General features: G+C 32.8%; 1 protein-coding gene across 1 annotated transcript; it reads left to right on the forward strand.

Moving 5' to 3' along the window:
• The first annotated feature begins 2,769 nt into the window (after positions 1-2,769).
• LOC143559705 (ABC transporter G family member 35-like) lies at positions 2,770-20,476 on the forward strand. The gene is made up of 18 exons (XM_077048200.1): positions 2,770-3,332; positions 3,430-3,639; positions 3,722-3,806; positions 13,422-13,581; positions 13,673-13,803; positions 13,918-14,008; positions 15,690-15,991; positions 16,070-16,668; positions 17,121-17,391; positions 17,470-17,623; positions 17,718-17,986; positions 18,081-18,413; positions 18,491-18,865; positions 18,960-19,093; positions 19,166-19,393; positions 19,483-19,654; positions 19,736-19,990; positions 20,065-20,476. Exons 1-18 carry the CDS (start codon positions 2,974-2,976, stop codon positions 20,335-20,337), a joined length of 4,401 nt encoding a protein of 1,466 aa, XP_076904315.1. The 5' UTR covers positions 2,770-2,973; the 3' UTR covers positions 20,338-20,476.
• The last annotated feature ends 202 nt before the right edge of the window (positions 20,477-20,678 follow it).

Consider the following 20,678-nt stretch of genomic DNA (forward strand, 5'->3'; position numbering starts at 1 on the left):
CAGTACGCGCAATATCCGAAGATCGTTCGCGTACCGACAAACAATCATTCATATTTATCACACATATCACATATGACATACACTTATCACTTAGGATAAATGTATTAACAACACATCGAGTATGCACACAGCCCCGAAAACATAACAAGGAATGGGGCTAGAAACTCACCTGAACACGGTTACGTTCACCGTTAATCGTAATCCCTTTCTTCAGTTGTGCACGGCTGACTGTATAACAAGTATACGTATCAAACAACTATCACTACTCATATCATCTTTCCAGTCTTAACTACTACCCACAACGAACGGGGGTCCGGGGGCAGCGCCCCTGGCAGTGGGGTCTAGGGGCGGCAGCCCCTAGCAGGGTCCAAGGGGCAGAGCCCCTGGCTGGGGTCGAGCTGCCAGGTCAGCTTGGAAAAATTTTATTTCCATTAACTGTCTTAACACATTTTTCATTAGATTTTTAATTTATTTTCTAATCGAACTTGACTTTAAGCGAAGTTAACCCTCGGGCGAACTTAGCTCTAGGCGAAGTTAACCTTAGGCGAACTTAGCTTTAGGCGAAGTTACCAGCTAGGCGAACTTAGCTTTACAGCGAAGTTGCCAACAGGCGAACTTGGCTTCAGGCGAAGTTGTCATCAGGCGAACTTGGCCTCAGGCGAAGTTACCAGTTAGGCGAACTTAACTTTACAGCGAAGTTGCCATCAGGCAAACTTAGCTTGCAGGCGAAGTTCATCAGGCGAACTTAGCTTGCAGGCGAAGTTCATCGCTTTGAAGGCGAAGTTGCCCAGTTGCAGGCGAAGTTGTCCAGATCAGCCGCTGTTCGGTTTCTGTCCAGCATTTTGAGCGATTTTAACACCCTTGCTATGGTTCAATATCACCCACTACGCTTCCCGACCATTTTCGGTCGCTTATACACTAAAAAGCTTGGATCTTTAAACTTCAAAGATCAAGAATCATACCTTTTTGAGCTTGTTTGGATCTCGTTTAACTTGTTAACACACTAATCGCTCTCTCTCTCTCTCTCGGATCTGCCCGTTCCTCTCCTCGGCCCGGCGGCGGTGTAGATGGTGTGTGTGTTTTTGGAGTGTGTGTGTAGAAAGTAAGGAAATGAAGATATTTTTGGGTTTAGGGGATATTTATATCCCTGAAATCCCATGGACCTAAGGCTCATTCTCATTTAACCCGTCTCCATTAATCCAACACTAGCCCGACTCATACCAACTCCTACTCTATTATTTATTTCCTGACAACCCGAGTAAACTTTCCCTCTATTAGTAAGTAATATAATTAATATCACTTTGAAATTTCGGGATGTTACAATATTCCATACTCATTTAATTAAATGTGTGGTCCATATTGAGTTCTTAAATTTCTTACAACAAGGTTTTCAAAATATCCCTCCCTTATATATATATATATATAGGGGTTGGATATTTTGAGAACCATGTTGAGTTTTAAGAACTTAAGAACTCAATTCTAGGCCACACATTTAATTAAATGGATTGAAATATGTAGTTGAGATTAAATCTGGCAAAAAAGTCAAAGTAAGAGAGAGAATAAATATGTAAGTGGTTACACTAACTTTTACGTCCGTTATACATGTGTAAAAAGTCGACTCGGTGCGTAAAAAATTCTGTAATTTTTTTACGTGTATGTAACTTACATATATTACGCATGTGTAAAAAAAATTCGAAAAAAAATCGTTACACTGAGTTCTTTCGAGTTCTTAAAACTCAAAGGGGTTCTTAATTGAAATCTCCTATATATATATATATATATATATATATATCACCAAATGGACCACTAAATTTGTTAAAATAGTCATTGACTTTTACATTTACATTTGCTCAAGTAGGTTTTGAAGGAGCCAAATTTTTGGGGTGTGTCTGTGCTGAAGCCGGATTGTCACAGTTTGGGCTAGGAAGGAAGTTTTTGGGTGAGCTTATAATTTTGTTTTTTTTTTATTTTTTTGCTTATTTGTTTTTTGAAAAGCAAAAGCAACTTTTGAAAAGCTTTATTTTGAAGCTTTGGAGTTGTTTTACCAAACACTTTTTGCTTTTTCAACAAACAAATAGTAAATAAGCAAGTTTTAGAAGATCACCCAAACACCCGAAGCTGCCGGATCTTTGAAGTGTCGGCTATGAAGAAGCCAGTTTGTGGAAGTGTGCTTTTGACATGGCAAAGCCGGCTCTTTTGTAACTGTGAGGCACGTGAGATAGCTCTTCTATAGTCGCTAGTGACACGTGTACAATGGAAGTTGGATTCTCATCTCAGACTTTTGATATTTCTTTCGGCTCGTTTGTTGCTATTTATTAGTCATTTTCTGATTGGTTTGTTAATTTGCCTATTATTGTAATAGATTTTTAAGTTCAATATTGTTTTGATTGAATAATTTGGTGTACGTCCCAGATTCCCATTTTGATTACTCTCCCATTTAGTTATGTATAGTTGTTAAATTAACAAAAAAGTAAATACATGTATGCAAATCACTTTAGACATATATCGTCGATAGCAAAGCATAAAAGACATACACGAATCTAGTACACGTGGTAAAAATATAAAATGGTAAAAGAATTTGTTACGTATTTTCTTTTTTGACAGAATCATATTAATACTTGTTAATTAATAAACACCACACCACTCTTCTACAGTTCTAGAACAAGACAACCGTACGTAACTATTTATGATACTCATTTGAAAATATTATTGGTCAACAAAACACCCCAAAACACAATTCAAAAAGAAAAAACACCCCAAACACAACTTGTTTGGACACAATATATATGCAACCAGTAATAAACCCTACTTTTGATTTATAATTATAATATTTGTGAGATATAAACTCATGATAAAATAATTAAAAAAAAAGTACATGAAGCGCGACAAAAATTCTAAATGTTAAATAGCTGCTACTCAGTTGCTAGTGAAAGCACAACAACACTGATCAACTGGCTGTTTTGAAAGTAAAGAATGGAGGAAAACAGTGGAGTAAATATTATTAGAAGCATAAGTAGAAGACTGAGTAGGGGAATAGAAGATGTGTTATCCATTGGTAGCAGTGGCAGCAGCCGTGAGCGGAGCAGCCACGGCTCGGTGGCAGACGAAGAGGCCTTGAGATGGGCTGCTTTGGAGACACTACCCACCTACCACCGAATCCGGAAAACCATCTTCAACAATTTAGACATGCAAACACCATCCGATGATGGCTTATTATTGGATGTTGGAGAACTCGACTCGAAAGCTCATCAAGAGTTCATTGACAAGATCTTCAAGGATGCTGAGGAAGATAATGGCAGATTCTTGAGGAAGTTTAGAGATCGTATTGATAAGTAAGACTTTAACTCCATAATTATTAGCTAGCTAAATGGTTTTATAGGTTTTTATTTTTGTATAAATTATGAAACAACTTATATCCTTTCATTTCAGGGTTGGCATTTCTCTACCAACTGTAGAAGTTCGGTATCAAAATTTGACGGTCGAAGCGGATTGTTACATCGGTGATAGAGCGCTTCCAACGCTAATAAATGCCGCCAGAAATTTAATCGAATCGATTCTTAGTTCGATTGGAATCAATTTGTCTAAGAAAACCAAACTCACAATTCTTAAAAATATATCAGGGATAATCAAACCTTCAAGGTACGTAGTAGTTAATTTGCAAGTTCTGCCAACCTTTTTTTAAGAAAAAATAATAATAACTACTTGATTTTTAATGTTATAGAATGACACTTTTGTTGGGTCCGCCATCTTCTGGGAAAACAACTCTTTTGTTGGCTTTGGCAGGAAAACTTGATTCTAGCTTAAGGGTAAGAATGAACATGAGTTTTTGAAATTATGCATTTGCCAAATACTTTATAATATATAATTTAAATAATTAGTCGTTCCTTTTTGAAATTTATGACCGAAACTTGGCTGTCTCAAACTTTTTTATTGACGAAATTAGTTTATTTTATGATAAAATATGAAGAACAACAATAATTATCAACAATATTTAACATTTATCTTTTTAAAGGTGTTAACGTCACTTTTTCTTATACAGTTTTAATTATATAATACTTATTTATTGTGTAATTATTAATTATGTTAGAAATAATGAATTTTGTTTCTTTTTACAAACTACAAACGATCATAAAATAAAAATCTGTATTAGCATCAATTCATGTCTAAAATGTATTTCTATAATGGTATTTGGCATAAGTAATATACAAGTTTAATGTAATATGATTAAACGAGCTTTTAAATCCGTATATTGCATGAGATTTAACAAATGATAAAAATAAATAAGGTTCGTTATTTAAAATAAATTGAAAAAAACTAAAGGTAAAAAATAAACTGAATATATAGTACAAACAAAAAGAAGTTTAAAATTTCAAATTTATAAATTTAAGAGAATCTCTTTAAATACAACATTTGTTATTTTATCTCAAGTATTATCATCGTCATCCAATATTAACAATTTTAGACCATGTCTACTAGTTACCCTGGATAATACAACATATAGTCTCAATAGGAAAAAAAATAGATCGAATGAACAAATCCCTAGAAAACGATTGTTTTTTACTATTTTCTGCTTGTTTAACTTTCATATATTTACTTTTACTTGTTTGATATTCAGTCAACATTCTTTTAATTTCCTGACTATTTTATAAATCATTTGTCAAAATAATTTTGACCGATGATCCATTGATAGCTATAATGAATGAGATAAAAAAATGAAGATTATAATGGAAAATGTACTAATTTATAACCCATTGTCAAAATGGTTTTGATGATCCGTTGATGGTTAGGATGAATGAGATGAGAAATTAGATACCTAAGCTTCATTATTTTATTTTATAGAAGTATATGATATACATTCAAAATAAAAATTGAATTGAGTTGTAAATGAAAACTTCTTTGGATAGTTAGATATGTTTTATGCTAAATTAAACTTGTTTGACACCCGATTAATTTTATACTTAATCGAAATTACAATCTTTTTGGATATCAAAATACATTTTATTTATTGTAGGATTGCGTTAACATAAAAGACAACCTGGAATAAGCTTATTAATATGCGTCAATAGCTTTTTAATAGCAAAGTTAATTACTTATAATTAGTTTTGTCCTTTGAGTATCCTTTGAGATTTGAACCAAGATCTCTTAAACTAGCCAATGATCTCCGATCCAATTGGTTCTAGTGGTTATTGAGACATCCAAAGACTATTTATAAGGGAGAAGCAAATTTTGGTTTCAAACCTCATTTAAGAAAATAAAATTAGACGGCTTAAGTTAGATCATGTGTCACACCCCGAAAACCTTAACTTAACACAGCGGAAGTCTTAACTTTAATTCGTCGGGTTATGACAGACGCCGATAGTCAACAATAATAACCATTTAATAATAAAAGCATCATCTTTTATTATAAGGAACAACATCAGAGTTTATTACACGTGCTGATGCACGGTTTACAACACATCACTTTTGTTCAAACACCCCACGCTCTCGTTTCCATACCATCTCGAAACCTTCACTTTCCTGCAAAGCATATTTAAATAATTTTTGGGTCAACACGAATGTTGGTGAGTTATTCCTGAGAAGAAAAACTTATTATATAAATATAACCAATTTATATATAAACAACACATGAATATAATGGTGTACGGCCATTATACTCCCAATTAAAGACCGATCAAACACGGTACACACAATAACGAAACCCGCATTTTACCTTTAAGCACAAAAAGCGTTAGTTGTAGACTAGCTACGAATACAACACGTGTATGACTACCAATTTGATAACTCGAAACGTACCATACTCGAAATATTATCACTTTTAACCCAACGCGAATGGAAGTGGGGGGCGTCACCCCGATAGATCTACCAACATTTCTGTGCCCTCACTCGGTTAACAGTTATTTAACCAAATTGATTCATCCCACAATAACGACAATTTGTAGTATAATGCGTTTTCAAAACATATATATATATATAAACGAATATAGATATATAATATGCTTTTCAGAGGAAGAACTCACCTTTGATTTCGGGGTTTCGAATAAACGCCTGTTCCTATATTAGTACACGTTTGTTAATTTTAGGTTTGACTAAAATATATATATTCTTATTCTAAAAATCCACACAAGCATATAACACATAAAGTTTACTGCTTATAATCTTATAATTCTATACTTAAAAATATAAACAAGTAATAATCAACTAATAATTGTTTTATTTAATAATTTAATTTAATTATTAAAAATTTATAAAATTTATTACCTTTAGTTGCTGGAGTGTTTTGGAAAAATTCAAGTTATCATTTTATTTAAAATTTTGACTCTATTATAATCGGTTTTGTCGGTTTTTCCGGTTTCGTCGGTTTTGAGCTTAAAAACGAACCGGTTGTCCTTTTTATGAAACTTTTAGTTTTAAATTATCTAAAACACTTTTTATATGGTTTTTAGTCAAGTTTTATTGGTTTTTCAATAAAAATGTTTTGGTTTTTATTTTATTGCCAATTTCTTAAAAATGCCAATTTTTAACGTTTTCGTGTCGGTTTTCGCGACACGAACCGTGTTGGTTTAAGTTTTGCTATTCTTGACTTTTCTTATATTTTAACTTATGTTAAATATAAGAATATTATGACTTTAGGAGCTGTTTTAATTCAGTTCCAAAAACTCATGTCGGTTCACCTTAAAAGTCGAACTTTCCGATCGTTAAAGTCACCGACAAGCTATTTAAGTCACAATGTCAAAACCAAACCATTTGGTACAGCAAATATACACATAATAACAAATAATATATCATCATATACATGTTTGATCATCTTGCACCATTTATGCACATAAAACAAATTTTTAACTACACATGTTCAAGCCTTAGCTTAAGTTTTCAACTATACATGTTATTTCTTCAATCTCTACAAGGTGTTTATGTACCAAAATTTCCAGATCTTACTAATCCATAGTAACATCTTATTTCATCCCATAATTATCCTTTAACAAACACATTCTTGATTTCTTTAACAACAAAGTTTCTATTATTAGTAAGTAGCAATTTTTAATAACCCTATTATCATACTAACAATCTTTACAATAGAGTTTACTAAAGTAATCCTAACCACAAGTCTTTAATCATCCACACAAGATTAAGTTCACTTATCAAATCATTTTGCAAAACATCTTGTACAATTTACAAAGTTTCCTTTATTAGTAAGTTTAACACAAACTCTTGTTTATCTAAGTTATCATGTTTCATGCATCCTAGTACTTCTAGTAGATTTCATTCCTTTCCATATGTCCCATTCAATCACTTAGTTTGTCATTTTCAATCCATATAAAACAAGTATGAGCTTTATGATTAAAATCAAATTTTGTAATACTTGCATGCGTAAGTGACTTTCCAACAAAGTCAAATCCTTACACTTTTGTCAACCCTTTTCCAAGATTCTTTCAAAACCATTATTATTAATACTTACAACTTTTTCAAGTAATCAAGTATATGGGTTTTCAAAATTATCATTCTTTCTTTAACCATTTTACCATTTAACAAGCTTACATCTTCAATCCAATACCAAAATCAAAACCCATGGTTCTAATGGGTGTTTTTACCCATAATCCATTTCCAATCTTTTGACCATTTTCACATTTACTTCCAATATTAAAACAATACTTAAACTCATTTGTTAAACAAACTCAAGTAACATTCATATGGACAATCTATACAAGCTTAAATGCAACCATATCAAGTCCTATAATCAACAAAACCTATCTTATACATTCCTATGTAAACTCACGGCCACATACATACATGCATATATCCATATCATACTTGCATGTATACTACCAAACATATTAGAATCAAACCTTAAACATCAAATAACAACTAGTATACACAAATATTTGAAGTGGGTTACCTTGGGTTTCGGATTTGGTGCCTATGGTGGTGATAATGTGACCTTGGGTTGGCTATGATCCTTCCTTTGGCTTCCTACTTCTTGTATTTTGCTTAAACCTCCACCAAATACCTCCTAATCAATTGTTGTGTGTGTAATAATTTGAAAATGTGAGATGGTAGGGAGGTGATGGGGTGGCTGGTTATATGAAGGGAGGAAGAGAGGAGTAGAGTGGTGAGTTGGATTCTAGGATAGGTGTGTTGGATGGCTTGTTGGGTCTACAAGTAACCTAAGTAATCATGAGATACATACATGTGAGCTTCTTATTGGTGGGTTTGGGAGGTGGGTTGGGTTGTGTGAGGGTGGCGGCCGAGAGAGATGAGAGAGGGAGAGGGAGAGGTAATTTGAATATTGACATGTGCTAAAAACTAGGTATTAACGTTTAACGTATCTCGTAATTTATCTAGCCAAACGACTTCCGTTTCTAATAATTTTTATCAGACTTTGAGCGAAATTAGATTACAGTCAATGTCTGCCTAAAAACATAATTTTCTGATAAACTTAATGTCGGCTCTTACGGTGTCCTCTACTGGCTTTCGGTTACTTATTTTCTAATTTTTGCGATTCGAACCTTCTAAAATTAAGTTTATACACTATCTCTAATATCCTAACATAAAATTTTATTTTTCGAGGTCATCTTGTCACGTTTATGAATTTATCCGTTTTGAGATATTACCCGGTGTCAATCTGTACAGTGTCAGCTACACGACAAAATTGAACTTTTTCGGGTTCCATATTTTAAAATTCAACTAAAGTCAAGAACTTTGACTAAAAAAATTATTCCTATGCATTTATTTTACTAATTAATACGCGATTATGGTTAATATAATTACCAGATTAGTCTAATTTTTGGCGGTTATCACATCATGGATTTTCTAGTGAAATGAGATGATTTGACGGGTCATTGACCTTAAGGTTGTGCGTAGTAGAGGGGCTACAAATTGGGGCGTTTTGCGCCGTGTGGCGCCCAGTCAGCAAAAGGTGAAATTTGTTTTTGGGGTGTAATGATGTAGGGGCTACAATAGTAATATATATATATATATATATATATATATATATATATATATATATATATATATATATATATATCGCCCACACACATTAGAATATAATAATAATAAAAGAAAGGAAGAACATGCGATAAAAGAACCCCTTCCTCGCCCCATTTCGCCCACATATCGTTGGGGGAGGGGGAGGGGCGGTGTTCGCGCCCCTTCTAGCCCATTGTCGCCCAAACTCTCGCCCCATTACATATAGCCTAATTGTCTGATTGTTTGTTGAAAGAATAGAAAAATCTCTTAAATAACCAAATCAATTAAAAATTATGGTAAAGTAACAACTGAAAGGACATAAAGGCAAATTATGATAAAATATAATTTAAAACACCACATGGATCATCATGGATATATTAAAATATTTTCATTTACAAAAAGCATTTTAAATTTTCCTTTTAACAAAAGGAGTGCTTATCATATTAGGGAAAATTAGCGTATAAATAAAATTAACGTGTTAATTATGAGAATTAGGTAAAGTAATTTTATATATAAGTATAGTAAATATGTAACTACATCATAGAGTAATTATGTAATTACCCTATGATGTAATTACGTAATTATTACTTATATATATAATTACTATACTTGATTCTCACAATTAGTACGTTAATTTCATTTGTCTTTGAGCCAAACCTTATTATATATTACTCTAAAACCACTTAAACAATAAACAACACATCTTTTAAGATCATTCTCAATTCATCCATCAAATTATGCAGATGAAATTTTTATAGTACAGGAAGTTATTTAAGGTGTTATAAGTGAAAAAGATAGAACATGTTATGATTTACTATATATTTGAAAAGTTTCTAACACCCTAAAAGTTTTTTTTAATATTTTTTGAAATGTATAGAAAAGTACTATTTATTTGAGCAATAATGAAAAAAAAACTAATGTAATTTTGAATTTAAAGATAGCGAATGAATAAGAGTATTCGAGTACTATTCCCAACCCATCCCCTAATTTTTGTGAGAGCTTTTTGAAATTATTAGATAGGGTTTAAAATGTTTGTGAGTGAATAGGAGAGAAAAATTAGTTGTTTTTTTAGGTAAATCAGGAGAAAATTTGTCTTCATTTATTTTTTTAATATTTGTCAAAATTAGTTGTGAATAATTAGGAAAGAAACTGTAACATTAAAGGCATAAAAAATATTATTTAATTAAATATGTAATAGAAATATAATGTTTTTTAGTGTAATTATAGAAATAAAAATAAATGATGGACTGAAAATGCTCAAACTACCCTAAATTAATTTTTTTTCCTTTTCTTTTTCCTAATAAATTATAGAGGTGAGTGATGATTGGATATTAAGATCGAGGGAATTGGCTCATGGTCCAAGTCGTCGGGTACTACCAGGGCTGGCCCATATGGGTGGCGGGGTGGTTGACGGCCACAGGTCCGACACTCCGTTAGGCCCGATTTTTTTTTTTTTTTTTGAAAAAAATTATATTTATTTTTATTACAAACAATATGTATATTTAATGTTTAAACTCAATTACATAATCATTGGCTTGCTCTAGTGGTAAAGGGGTATTACTCTCAACCAAAAGGTTATGAGTTCTAGACTCATTTGAGACACATTTAATCCTATTTTTATACAAACCAAGTAAACTCATATATAAATTTAATTGTTTAAACCAATAAAATACACTTTTTTAATTAAGGCCTAAAAAAAATCCCACCTTCGGCCCAAAACTTTTTTTGGTTTCTTGGAGCCGGACCTGGATACTACTAGCCAAAAATGTATCCTGTAAAAGCAACTTAAACTAAAGATGGCGGCGTTCACCGAGGAAATCCTATTCACAACCGGGTACCAGAGGGTGCCCCTCTACCCCTAAATTTTGAACGCAACTTGTGATCATAACATTAATAGTAGGGTTTATCCAGGTGGTGTAACGGTATATTAAAAATAATGATATATAATAAAAATAATAAAACCAAAAATATAATAATAAAACTAATACCAAGTTACAGTGATATTAAAGCTATAACGTATGAAAAACCTTTTTTTCTGCATTTATTTTAATAACTAAATTTTGTACACTCTATAGGGTTTAAACTCATAATTTTCTATTTCTCATATTGACTACCTATAAGAGCCTAAAAGCGATACTAAATAAAATTAATAGTAGTAGTAGCGATAATAATAAAAGTGTGTACTAATAAAAATAATTTTAAAGAAAAACACAAATAATAATAACAATAATAATAATAATTGTAATAATAGCTAAAATAAAAGTAAAAGTACAACAATAACAACAAAACTAGTAGTAACTAATAATAATATTGAAATAAGTTAGAAAAGAATATTGATGATCATAAGCATGAAATACAATAGATTTACCATTTATTAAATATGAAAAATATTGTCTCACATAGTTACTATTCCATTGGTTTTGTTCTTATATCATTTGTACACCATTTCATTATTTTATTTTTCTCATTTAGAGTATTAGCAAGTTTACTTTTCTTTTATTAAGCATTAGTAACTTTTACGTTTCGTGCTTTAAAGTAATAGTAATAATACAATGGTCTGGATTGAATTTTAATAAGCACCAAGCTTTATAAGTTTACTAGCTTTTGGATCCGTGTAATACACATAATTTGTCAGATAAAAAAATTAACAAAAGTCAAGTATCTGAAATAAAGACATAAAATAAAAGGTAAAAAAGAAATTAAATATATAATATAAATAATAAATGCATAATCTCAAATTTACATTCATATAGAAAACATATAAAATGATTAAATATTGCTATGAGTTCATTGAAGTAGTAAAAACTAATACAAACAGATTCACAGCAATAATAAAACCAAAGAATTATAAATATATAAAACGATTTGGTACATGTCATACGAAAGTAACTGCTATAAAAAGTTATCTTTGTATATGATCCTATTTCTTTGTTGAAATCGAGTCTGTGATAAAAATTTATGAAATAAAAAAATACGGAATTGATGGTTTCAAAAAAAAACAAACAACTTGGTTTATAAATTTTAAGAAAAACATGAATTGCAAGATTCTAAAAATGTTGAATCCACGAGCCCTTATTTTAAAAAAAATGTTGATTTTTTTAACAAAAAGTAAGGTATACATTAAACATAATTATACTTTAGGCATTGAAATATTGTAAATAATCACTAATGTGTGAATAATATCTTGAAAAATATTTCACCCATGACTCAAGGATAGCATGGATTAAGGAGAAAATATATTAAAAGATTAAGAGAGAATTTTATGCTAAGATTGAATGTGATTTGAACAACTAAGCATCATTATTTTTGTTTATTAGTATAGTAAGATAAGATACTAAGGTTTAACTAGTATTATTATTAATATTACAATTAGTGTATATGAATTAAACCACTTGAGTTGCTTTTGAATTTTTTTTACAACATAATAATTTTAAAGTATAAGCAATTTAATGTTTTCTGAATATGTGTTAGGGTCATGAAAATGGTTATTCGTGTAATCCATATCCCGTTGATTAGTAATTAGAAGAGCCAGAAATCAGAATGAAGAATTCAGACTTGGCCCAGTATATATAAGATCTTATTAAATGGGCCCTCTTTTTACGTGGGGCCCAAGCCCTACTTTAGTACTTGTATTGTACTTTCCCATACTATTGGACCGCTCCTGAAAGTCAATATAGTGATTATTATGAAGATTATGATTTTAATTATATGAATTTTCAGTAATTCAGTCACAAAACTATGTTCATGGCATAGAATAAGTCAAAAATGGTAAATAAAAATTATGTTGTTAACGTAAATCATATAAAAAATTGTAAATAAAACAGCAAATTTGTTAAAGAACTTATGCACAATAGGTTTTAAAAACATGTGTAAAGGCCAAGAATAAAGCATGTGTCAAGTTCGGTTAGAACAAGTTAACTTACAAACCCAAGATTAACACCCTTGAAAAAATTATGATGAGAGATTTTCGTGAATGCCTACGCAATCACCACGTTACTGATAATATGTTGACAGTGCATCCAGGGCCGGCTCAACGTGTTCGGATGTCTAAAACTAACTAAAATGTTGAAGCCTTTTTTCTTTCTTTTTTATGCGTATAGGTATAGCTATAGAGTCTAACCAATAATTATGGACTTTGAATGATATGCAATGATAATTAATATGAGACATTTCTTCTTAGCTTGTGGCACATCACTAAGTTATTAATTCTAAAAAAACATACTTTCAGAAACCCATAATACAATCCTTTATTTTAGATGAATGTCCTATAAATTGAAGACCTAAAGCTTTGACCTTATTTAGCTTACCTATGAGACGACCTGAGTGCATCTAATTTTTGTTGTTGATAAATATTTTAAACTTTTAATAGGAATATATTAGTATTGAAGTTCCTACATGTTAGTTATAGTGATCATAAGCTTTAAGCTAAACACACATAGTAACTTATAATTAAACAGGTTGAAGGGGAGATTTCTTACAACGGACATAAGCTACATGAATTTGAACCAAGAAAGACCTCAGCCTACATCAGCCAATACGATGTTCATGTTGGAGAAATGACAGTTAAGGAAACATTTGATTTCGCTGCAAGATGCCAAGGAGTCGGATCAAAAATAGGTAATGTTTTTTTTTTTTTTCAAAAGATTATGTATTTTAACCTCAAGTGAAGATTCAACAAATAAAATGATATGTAAAAAATGAAATATAGAACTATTGGCGGAGCTTGCAAGAAGAGAGAAGCAAGCAGGGATTTTCCCAGAAGCTGATGTCGACCTTTTTATGAAAGCAACTGCCATGGAAGGATTTGGCAGCAGTTTGGTAACATACTACGTTCTTAGAGTAAGAAAGAACCATTCAAGTTCTATTATTTATATAGTCTTAATTATGTTCATGTTAGCTACACTTGGAATGCTAACATAAATTAAAATAATCATATATTTTTTACAAAAACAGATATTAGGCTTGGATATCTGTCGTGACACCTATGTTGGTGATGTAATGAGAAAAGGAATATCTGGTGGACAAAAGAAGCGAGTCACTACAGGTTCAATACTCTTACTCGGTTACTCAATCACTCTTAGTTATGTTTTGTCGAAGCATGAAATGAATCTGACCTGATCCATGACGATGTTTCCACGGATTTTCGAGATGAACGAACCACGTCTTGATCTTCTTCTCCGGTTGCTTGAGACCTGCAATGGTTTTTCGGGGGTGTGGAGGTGACTGCTAAGAAATCCTGAGGATCTCTTGTTTACAGACACAAAAAAGTGGTGGTGGCTCTTATTGAGCATGACCCTTTAATAAGGAGGTGGAGACCTCCTTATATAGAGAGTCTCATGGCCACCATCATGGTACCCTAATGGGCATAGCCCAGTTAGGGTTACCTCCACAAAACCCCCTCAGCCCAATAACATTGTATTAGTCCATATAATAAAATAAGCCAAACATAATAAATTTAGGGTCGTAAAACCGGGTTTAGTACCATACCCCTACATGTTTCATATAAGAATGGTTAACATAATATACACACACACAATAAAAGAAACAAGCATACGAACACATGTATTAGTGAGATCTACAAATGGTTTTTAGCATAAATAATGTGAGAAACAGAGTAATCATTGTGCTATAGTGATGAACTGGTGTAATCATAGGCGGATTTACTTGCATGGCAGGGGGTAATGACTTCCACTCAACTTGTTAATTACTTTGTAAATTTCATATAATAATTTATCTCAATTCAATATGCCCTCATTCAATGCCTTTCACACGGCGGGAGTCTTTTATATTCTTTCCCTCCAAAACATAATGTGATAAAAAAAACCGATACTAAAGGTTGTCTTACTAGTTACTATGAATCTAGTTTTTGTTTATTTAGATAATCTTCATTATTGGTCATGACTTTCTACAAGAAAGATAGGTGCTAAAGAGCGTGTTTCAGCCCCACTTTGTTTATTAGATATATGGTAATTAGTTCGAATACAGTGTAAAAACCGATCCTTTTTACCGATTACGTTTTACCCCCGCTGAACAAAATTTCTGAATCCGTCACTGAGTGTAATAATAAGTATTCTATTGATTTTGTATTTGATCCTAACACACACACTCCTTTTCTCTATACATACATATATATAACAGAATATAAGATGTTCATCTTATAACTAAAAACATATGTTTGGGAAGATATTGACGTGTAGTGGAAGTACAAAAAGACAAGGGAATATTTGGGACAGGGGCGTAGGTAGCTTTAGAGGGGCCGAACCAGTACAAAATTTTGTTTTAGTGTTATAACTAGTGTATTTTGACATCGAACCCGTAATAAATTTCAACATTGAACCTGTTAAAAACCCAAATCTATGTGATAAACAATCAGTCGTCCGTCTCTTGAAATTTTCCGAATCCGTAGGAAATAATTTCTGGCTACGCTACTGATTTGGGAAGAAATTGTTAATGAAGAGTGGTATCCATCATCTACTTATGGGCCTTGTAACTTCACTCATGGCAACTTATACCATTTTTTTGTTGGGTCCAAATAGGGTCTACTAACTTTTTGATCAGCCATGTATTAGTAATAAACCTAATTAAAATAACAAATATCAAGGAAACATATTACAATTGTTATTGTCTAATTGTGTTCAATACACCTTTTCATATTTAGTTATTATATTAGTCATGTAAACGTTGGTTGTTTGTGTTCCGTTACTATAATGCCAAATTTTAAACAGGAGAGATGCTTGTTGGACCAGCAAAAACTTTGTTTATGGATGAGATATCCACGGGTCTAGACAGCTCCACAACATTTCAGATAGTGAAGTGCATGCAACAAATTGTACACCTCACTGAGTCAACAGTTTTGATGTCCTTACTACAGCCTGCTCCAGAGACGTTTGATCTTTTCGATGACATAATACTACTATCAGAGGGACTGATTGTGTATCACGGACCACGTGAAAACGTGCTAGAGTTCTTTGAGAGTTGTGGATTCAGGTTGCCTGAGAGAAAGGGCACTTCTGACTTCTTGCAAGAGGTACTAATCGTCGTTAAGTGATGAATTTCAAACTTATATTTAAGATTATCAGCATTCTGTATGTTTTTATGACACCAGGTTACATCTCGAAAGGATCAAGAGCAATATTGGGCAGATAGAAGCAAACCATACAGATATATCCCAGTCAGTGAATTTGTTGAGAGGTTCAAGAGTTTCCATGTAGGCAGAACACTAACAAACGAGCTTTCAGTCGCTTATGACAAGAACCAAAGCCACAAAGCAGCTTTAGTCTTCAAGAAATATATGGTACCCAAAATGGAGCTATTCAAGGCCTCATTGAATAAGGAGTTGCTATTGATGAAAAGAAACAGTCCTATTTACATTTTCAAGACCGTACAATTCCTCTTTTTATCATTTACCATCACGACTGTGTTCCTTAGAACTAGAATGCACAGAAGGAATGAACAAGATGGTTTAATGTATATAGGAGCACTTTCATTCAGCTTGCTTCTAAACATGTTTAATGGTCTTGCTGAAATTGCCCTCACCATAATAAGGCTTCCTGTAATTTTTAAACAAAGAGACCTTTTGTTCCACCCGCCATGGGTGTATACACTTCCAACATTCTTGCTCCGTATACCAATAGCTTTAGTAGACAGTACTCTTTGGATGGCCTTAGTATATTACGGTGTTGGACTTGCTCCTCAAGCTAGCAGGTAACATATATTTCTAATGTTGCAGGAGTTGGATTAGAGAAGAAAACTAAACTATTGTGAGGGGAAAAAACCGTATAATATTTTTATCTATGATTCATATCTTAAATATAAATCTGTATGTGTATGAACATAATAAAAACTCAAACTATTTTTCGCACATTTTATATTTTTAAGTGTTCACCTAAACATGTGTAAGTTATGTGTAGATAATGTAACATACACATGTGTGGGTAATATACATAAACAAATTTGTTTCCGTTTTATATGAATTTCGAGAAAGAACAACAAACATTTCGTTTTCATCGCCTTTATTTAAAAGAAATGATTGAAACCATATATTTTGTTCGGGATTCTCGCATTAATTAGTGCTCTGCATAGATCTCCTCCTCATTGTTGCATGGTACTTATTATGTAGACTAGTAATTACTAACAAAAAGATGGTTCATGTGTAGGTTCTTCAAGCACTTCCTGTTAGTTTTTATGATCCAGAATGTGGGAGGGGGCTATTTTAGATTTATTGCCGGAGTATGCAGGACAATGAACATTGCAAACACAGGTGGAACCCTTGCACTTCTCTCCATATTTCTTTTAGGTGGTTTCATCATTTCTAAAGAACAACTTCTTAGTTGGTGGGAGTGGGCATATTGGGTATCACCATTGTCGTATGGCTTTAAATCATTTGCAGTAAATGAGTTTTTTGCACCTAGGTGGATGAACAAGATGGTACGTAAGTTCTTGGTACCTACTCAAAAACAAAAACTATTAAAAGATAACAATTATATTATGTTGTGATGTTCATAGAGTACCGACAATGTAACTAGATTGGGCATAGCAATACTAGAAAACATGGATATCCCAACCCAAGAAAAATGGTACTGGATTGGTATTGCCGCGCTTGCAGGTTTTCTAGTTCTATTCAACATCTTCTTCACTTTTTCTCTCATGTATTTAGATCGTAAGTCCCATTATCCCACCATTAAAGACTAATTATTTTGTAACTCCTTTGAGCCGGTAACTAATCGTTCCAATTCCTATAACAAAATAACTAGCCCTTGGGAAACCACAAGCAGTCATATCCAAAGAAGCAACAACAGGGATGGAAGTTCAAAGAGGTACCAACCAAGATTCAAAACAATCACATCTATGCATTCTTACTAAAGCTATATATATGAATTTTATAGAAGGGTCTGCAGTGGAACTTGAACGAAGACAACCAAACTCACATAATACGAAGGCTCGTAAGAAGGGAATGGTTCTTCCATTTACTCCACTGTCCATGTCATTTCATAACATGAACTATTATGTTGATATGCCCCCAGTAAACTTCTTTCTGCTTTCTCATTTTAAATTCCTACTTAAAATCAAATGTGGAACAAGGTTTGTTTAATATCCAAACGTAATTGATTAAACAGGAAATGCGAGAACAAGGAGTGACAGAAAATAGGTTGCGGTTACTTAGTGGTGTAACTGGTACTTTTAGGCCTGGAGTTTTAACTGCATTAATGGGGGTTAGTGGAGCTGGTAAAACGACACTGATGGATGTTTTAGCAGGAAGAAAGACAAGTGGTTATATTGAAGGAGATATACGAATATCAGGATTTCCAAAAAAACAAGAAACTTTTGCAAGAATTTCTGGATATTGTGAACAAACCGATATCCACTCACCCAATATCACTGTTAGTGAATCTTTGATTTTCTCAGCGTCTCTTCGCCTCTCGAAAGAAATCAATAATGAGGAGAAAATGGTGAGGATTTTATATGCTAACATTTGTGTCACTAATATACCATGTGTTAATTTCTTTTCTTGTTTATTACTTTGTAGACTTTTGTACATGAAGTTATGGAGCTTGTTGAACTAGAAAATCTCAAGGATGCAATAGTGGGACTTCCAGGAGTTAGTGGTTTATCAACAGAACAGAGAAAAAGGCTGACAATTGCAGTTGAGCTTGTTACTAATCCTTCAATCATTTTCATGGATGAACCGACTTCTGGTCTTGATGCTAGAGCTGCAGCTATTGTAATGAGGACTGTGAGAAACACGGTTGATACAGGAAGAACTGTTGTTTGCACCATTCACCAGCCTAGCATTGATATCTTTGAATCCTTTGATGAGCTGCTGCTATTAAAAAGAGGTGGGCAGGTGATATATTCAGGACCGCTAGGAAGGAATTCTAGAAACATTATAGACTACTTTGAGGTATTTTGCAAGCTTATCTCACAAAATAAGCAATCTAAGACGTGTAATTTCAAAATACATTAGTGATTTTATTAAACATTTTATCATATATTAGGACATTCCTGGTGTTCCAAAGATTCCAGAAAAATATAATCCGGCAACATGGATGTTAGAAGTCAGTTCAAGTGTTGTAGAGAGCCGACTCGGGATAGACTTTGCTGAGTACTTCAAATCATCAGAATTGCATCAGTAAGTTCTTATATTATGTCTAATGCTATAAAGTAATAAAGTCTTAATGAAGCATATATGTATGATCCACAGAAAGAACGAGGATTTGGTGATGGCGTTGAGCACACCACCTCCAGGAGCAACAGATCTTCATTTTGGAACACAATATTCTCAATCTTCATGGGGACAATTCATGTCTTGTTTATGGAAGATGTGGTGGAGTTATTGGAGAAATCCTGACTATAATCTTGTCCGCAACATCTTTACTTTGACTGCATCGTTAATGATTGGCATAACATTTTGGAAGATTGGTGAAAAAAGGTCACCCTAAAATCTTGAACATAACATTACTTTTGATGATTTTATAACACTCTTTTCCCTAATTCTTGATTATATCTATCTATCTTCAGGGAGAGTAGCAACAATTTGTCCACAATAGTTGGGGCCTTATATGCTGGAATATTCTTTGTTGGTATGAATAATTGCCAAACAGTGCAACCTGTAGCAGCCTCGGAAAGAACAGTCTTCTATCGTGAAAGAGCAGCTGGAATGTACTCCACGTTTCCATATGCCATGGCACAGGTTAGAGTTTTAGTAAATATTGACATGACTAATTACATATTATCCTTGATTATTGCTTCTAACAGAAATAGATTCATTCAGGTTTTAGTAGAGATACCATACGTATTTGTTGAAACAGCATGTTACGCTTTCATAGTGTATGCCATGGTCTCATTTGATTGGACAGCACCCAAGTTTCTTTGGTTCTTTTTCGTTAGCTTCTTCACACTCCTAAACTTTACATACTACGGATTGATGACTGTGGCTATCACACCAAACGAACAAACAGCAGCCGTGTTAGCGGTATTATTTTATGGGCTTTTTAATTTCTTCTCAGGGTTTTTCATCCCCAGACCGGTAAGTCATCATTCATACAAATTTTTTGGTCACCTTTTTATTGCATAAAGTTAACATATTGCAAAACATTATAGAAAATACCAAAGTGGTGGGTGTGGTACTACTGGATTTGTCCTATAGCATGGAGCGTGTATGGGTACATCGTTTCACAATACCATGACGTTGACAAGACGATCAAAGTGCCTGGGATGACATATGACCCAGCTTTGAATTGGTATATCAAAGATCACTACGGTTTTAGATTAAATTTCATGGCTCCTGTTGCTTCGGTTCTAGTTATTTTTTGCGTAGCATATGCTTTCATATATGCCCTCTGTTTAAGGATTCTCAATTTCCAAGTGAGATAAACATACATCTGATATTCTAAGTGTGTTTATATGTTTTCCTAAGTTCAATTTGAAATTACTTGATATTAATTGAGAATTCTAGCCCAGGATGTTGTAATTTAATCTGTTTGAATATTTATGCATCAATGTTGCTATTTCAGTGTTGTTTCTTGAATTCAAGAAGGCCTATGTAATGTTTATGGATGTGGTGTTCACTTGGTTGCACAATATACTAGTTTTGGCCGTGTTGAACATTTAGATTTATCACTGAATCAGCACACAATAAGATCTCAACATTGATTAATATTGCACTCTAATGACATTAAGTTACTGTATTATATAAACTTTACACTTAACACCTC

Source organism: Bidens hawaiensis, unplaced genomic scaffold (genome assembly GCF_021521415.1).
Source record: "Bidens hawaiensis isolate Kalapana, Puna unplaced genomic scaffold, B.hawaiensis_p1.1 tig00020022_1, whole genome shotgun sequence".
Lineage (NCBI taxonomy): Eukaryota > Viridiplantae > Streptophyta > Magnoliopsida > Asterales > Asteraceae > Bidens > Bidens hawaiensis.

Bases quoted from the DNA above. Each gene is read 5' to 3' on its own strand.
- LOC143559705 (XM_077048200.1), top strand. From the start codon at position 2,974: ATGGAGGAAAACAGTGGAGTAAATATTATTAGAAGCATAAGTAGAAGA. The intron at 17,392-17,469 runs GTACGTAAGTTC...TGATGTTCATAG, and splicing joins CTAGGTGGATGAACAAGATG to AGTACCGACAATGTAACTAG. The intron at 18,414-18,490 runs GTGAGGATTTTA...ATTACTTTGTAG, and splicing joins TCAATAATGAGGAGAAAATG to ACTTTTGTACATGAAGTTAT.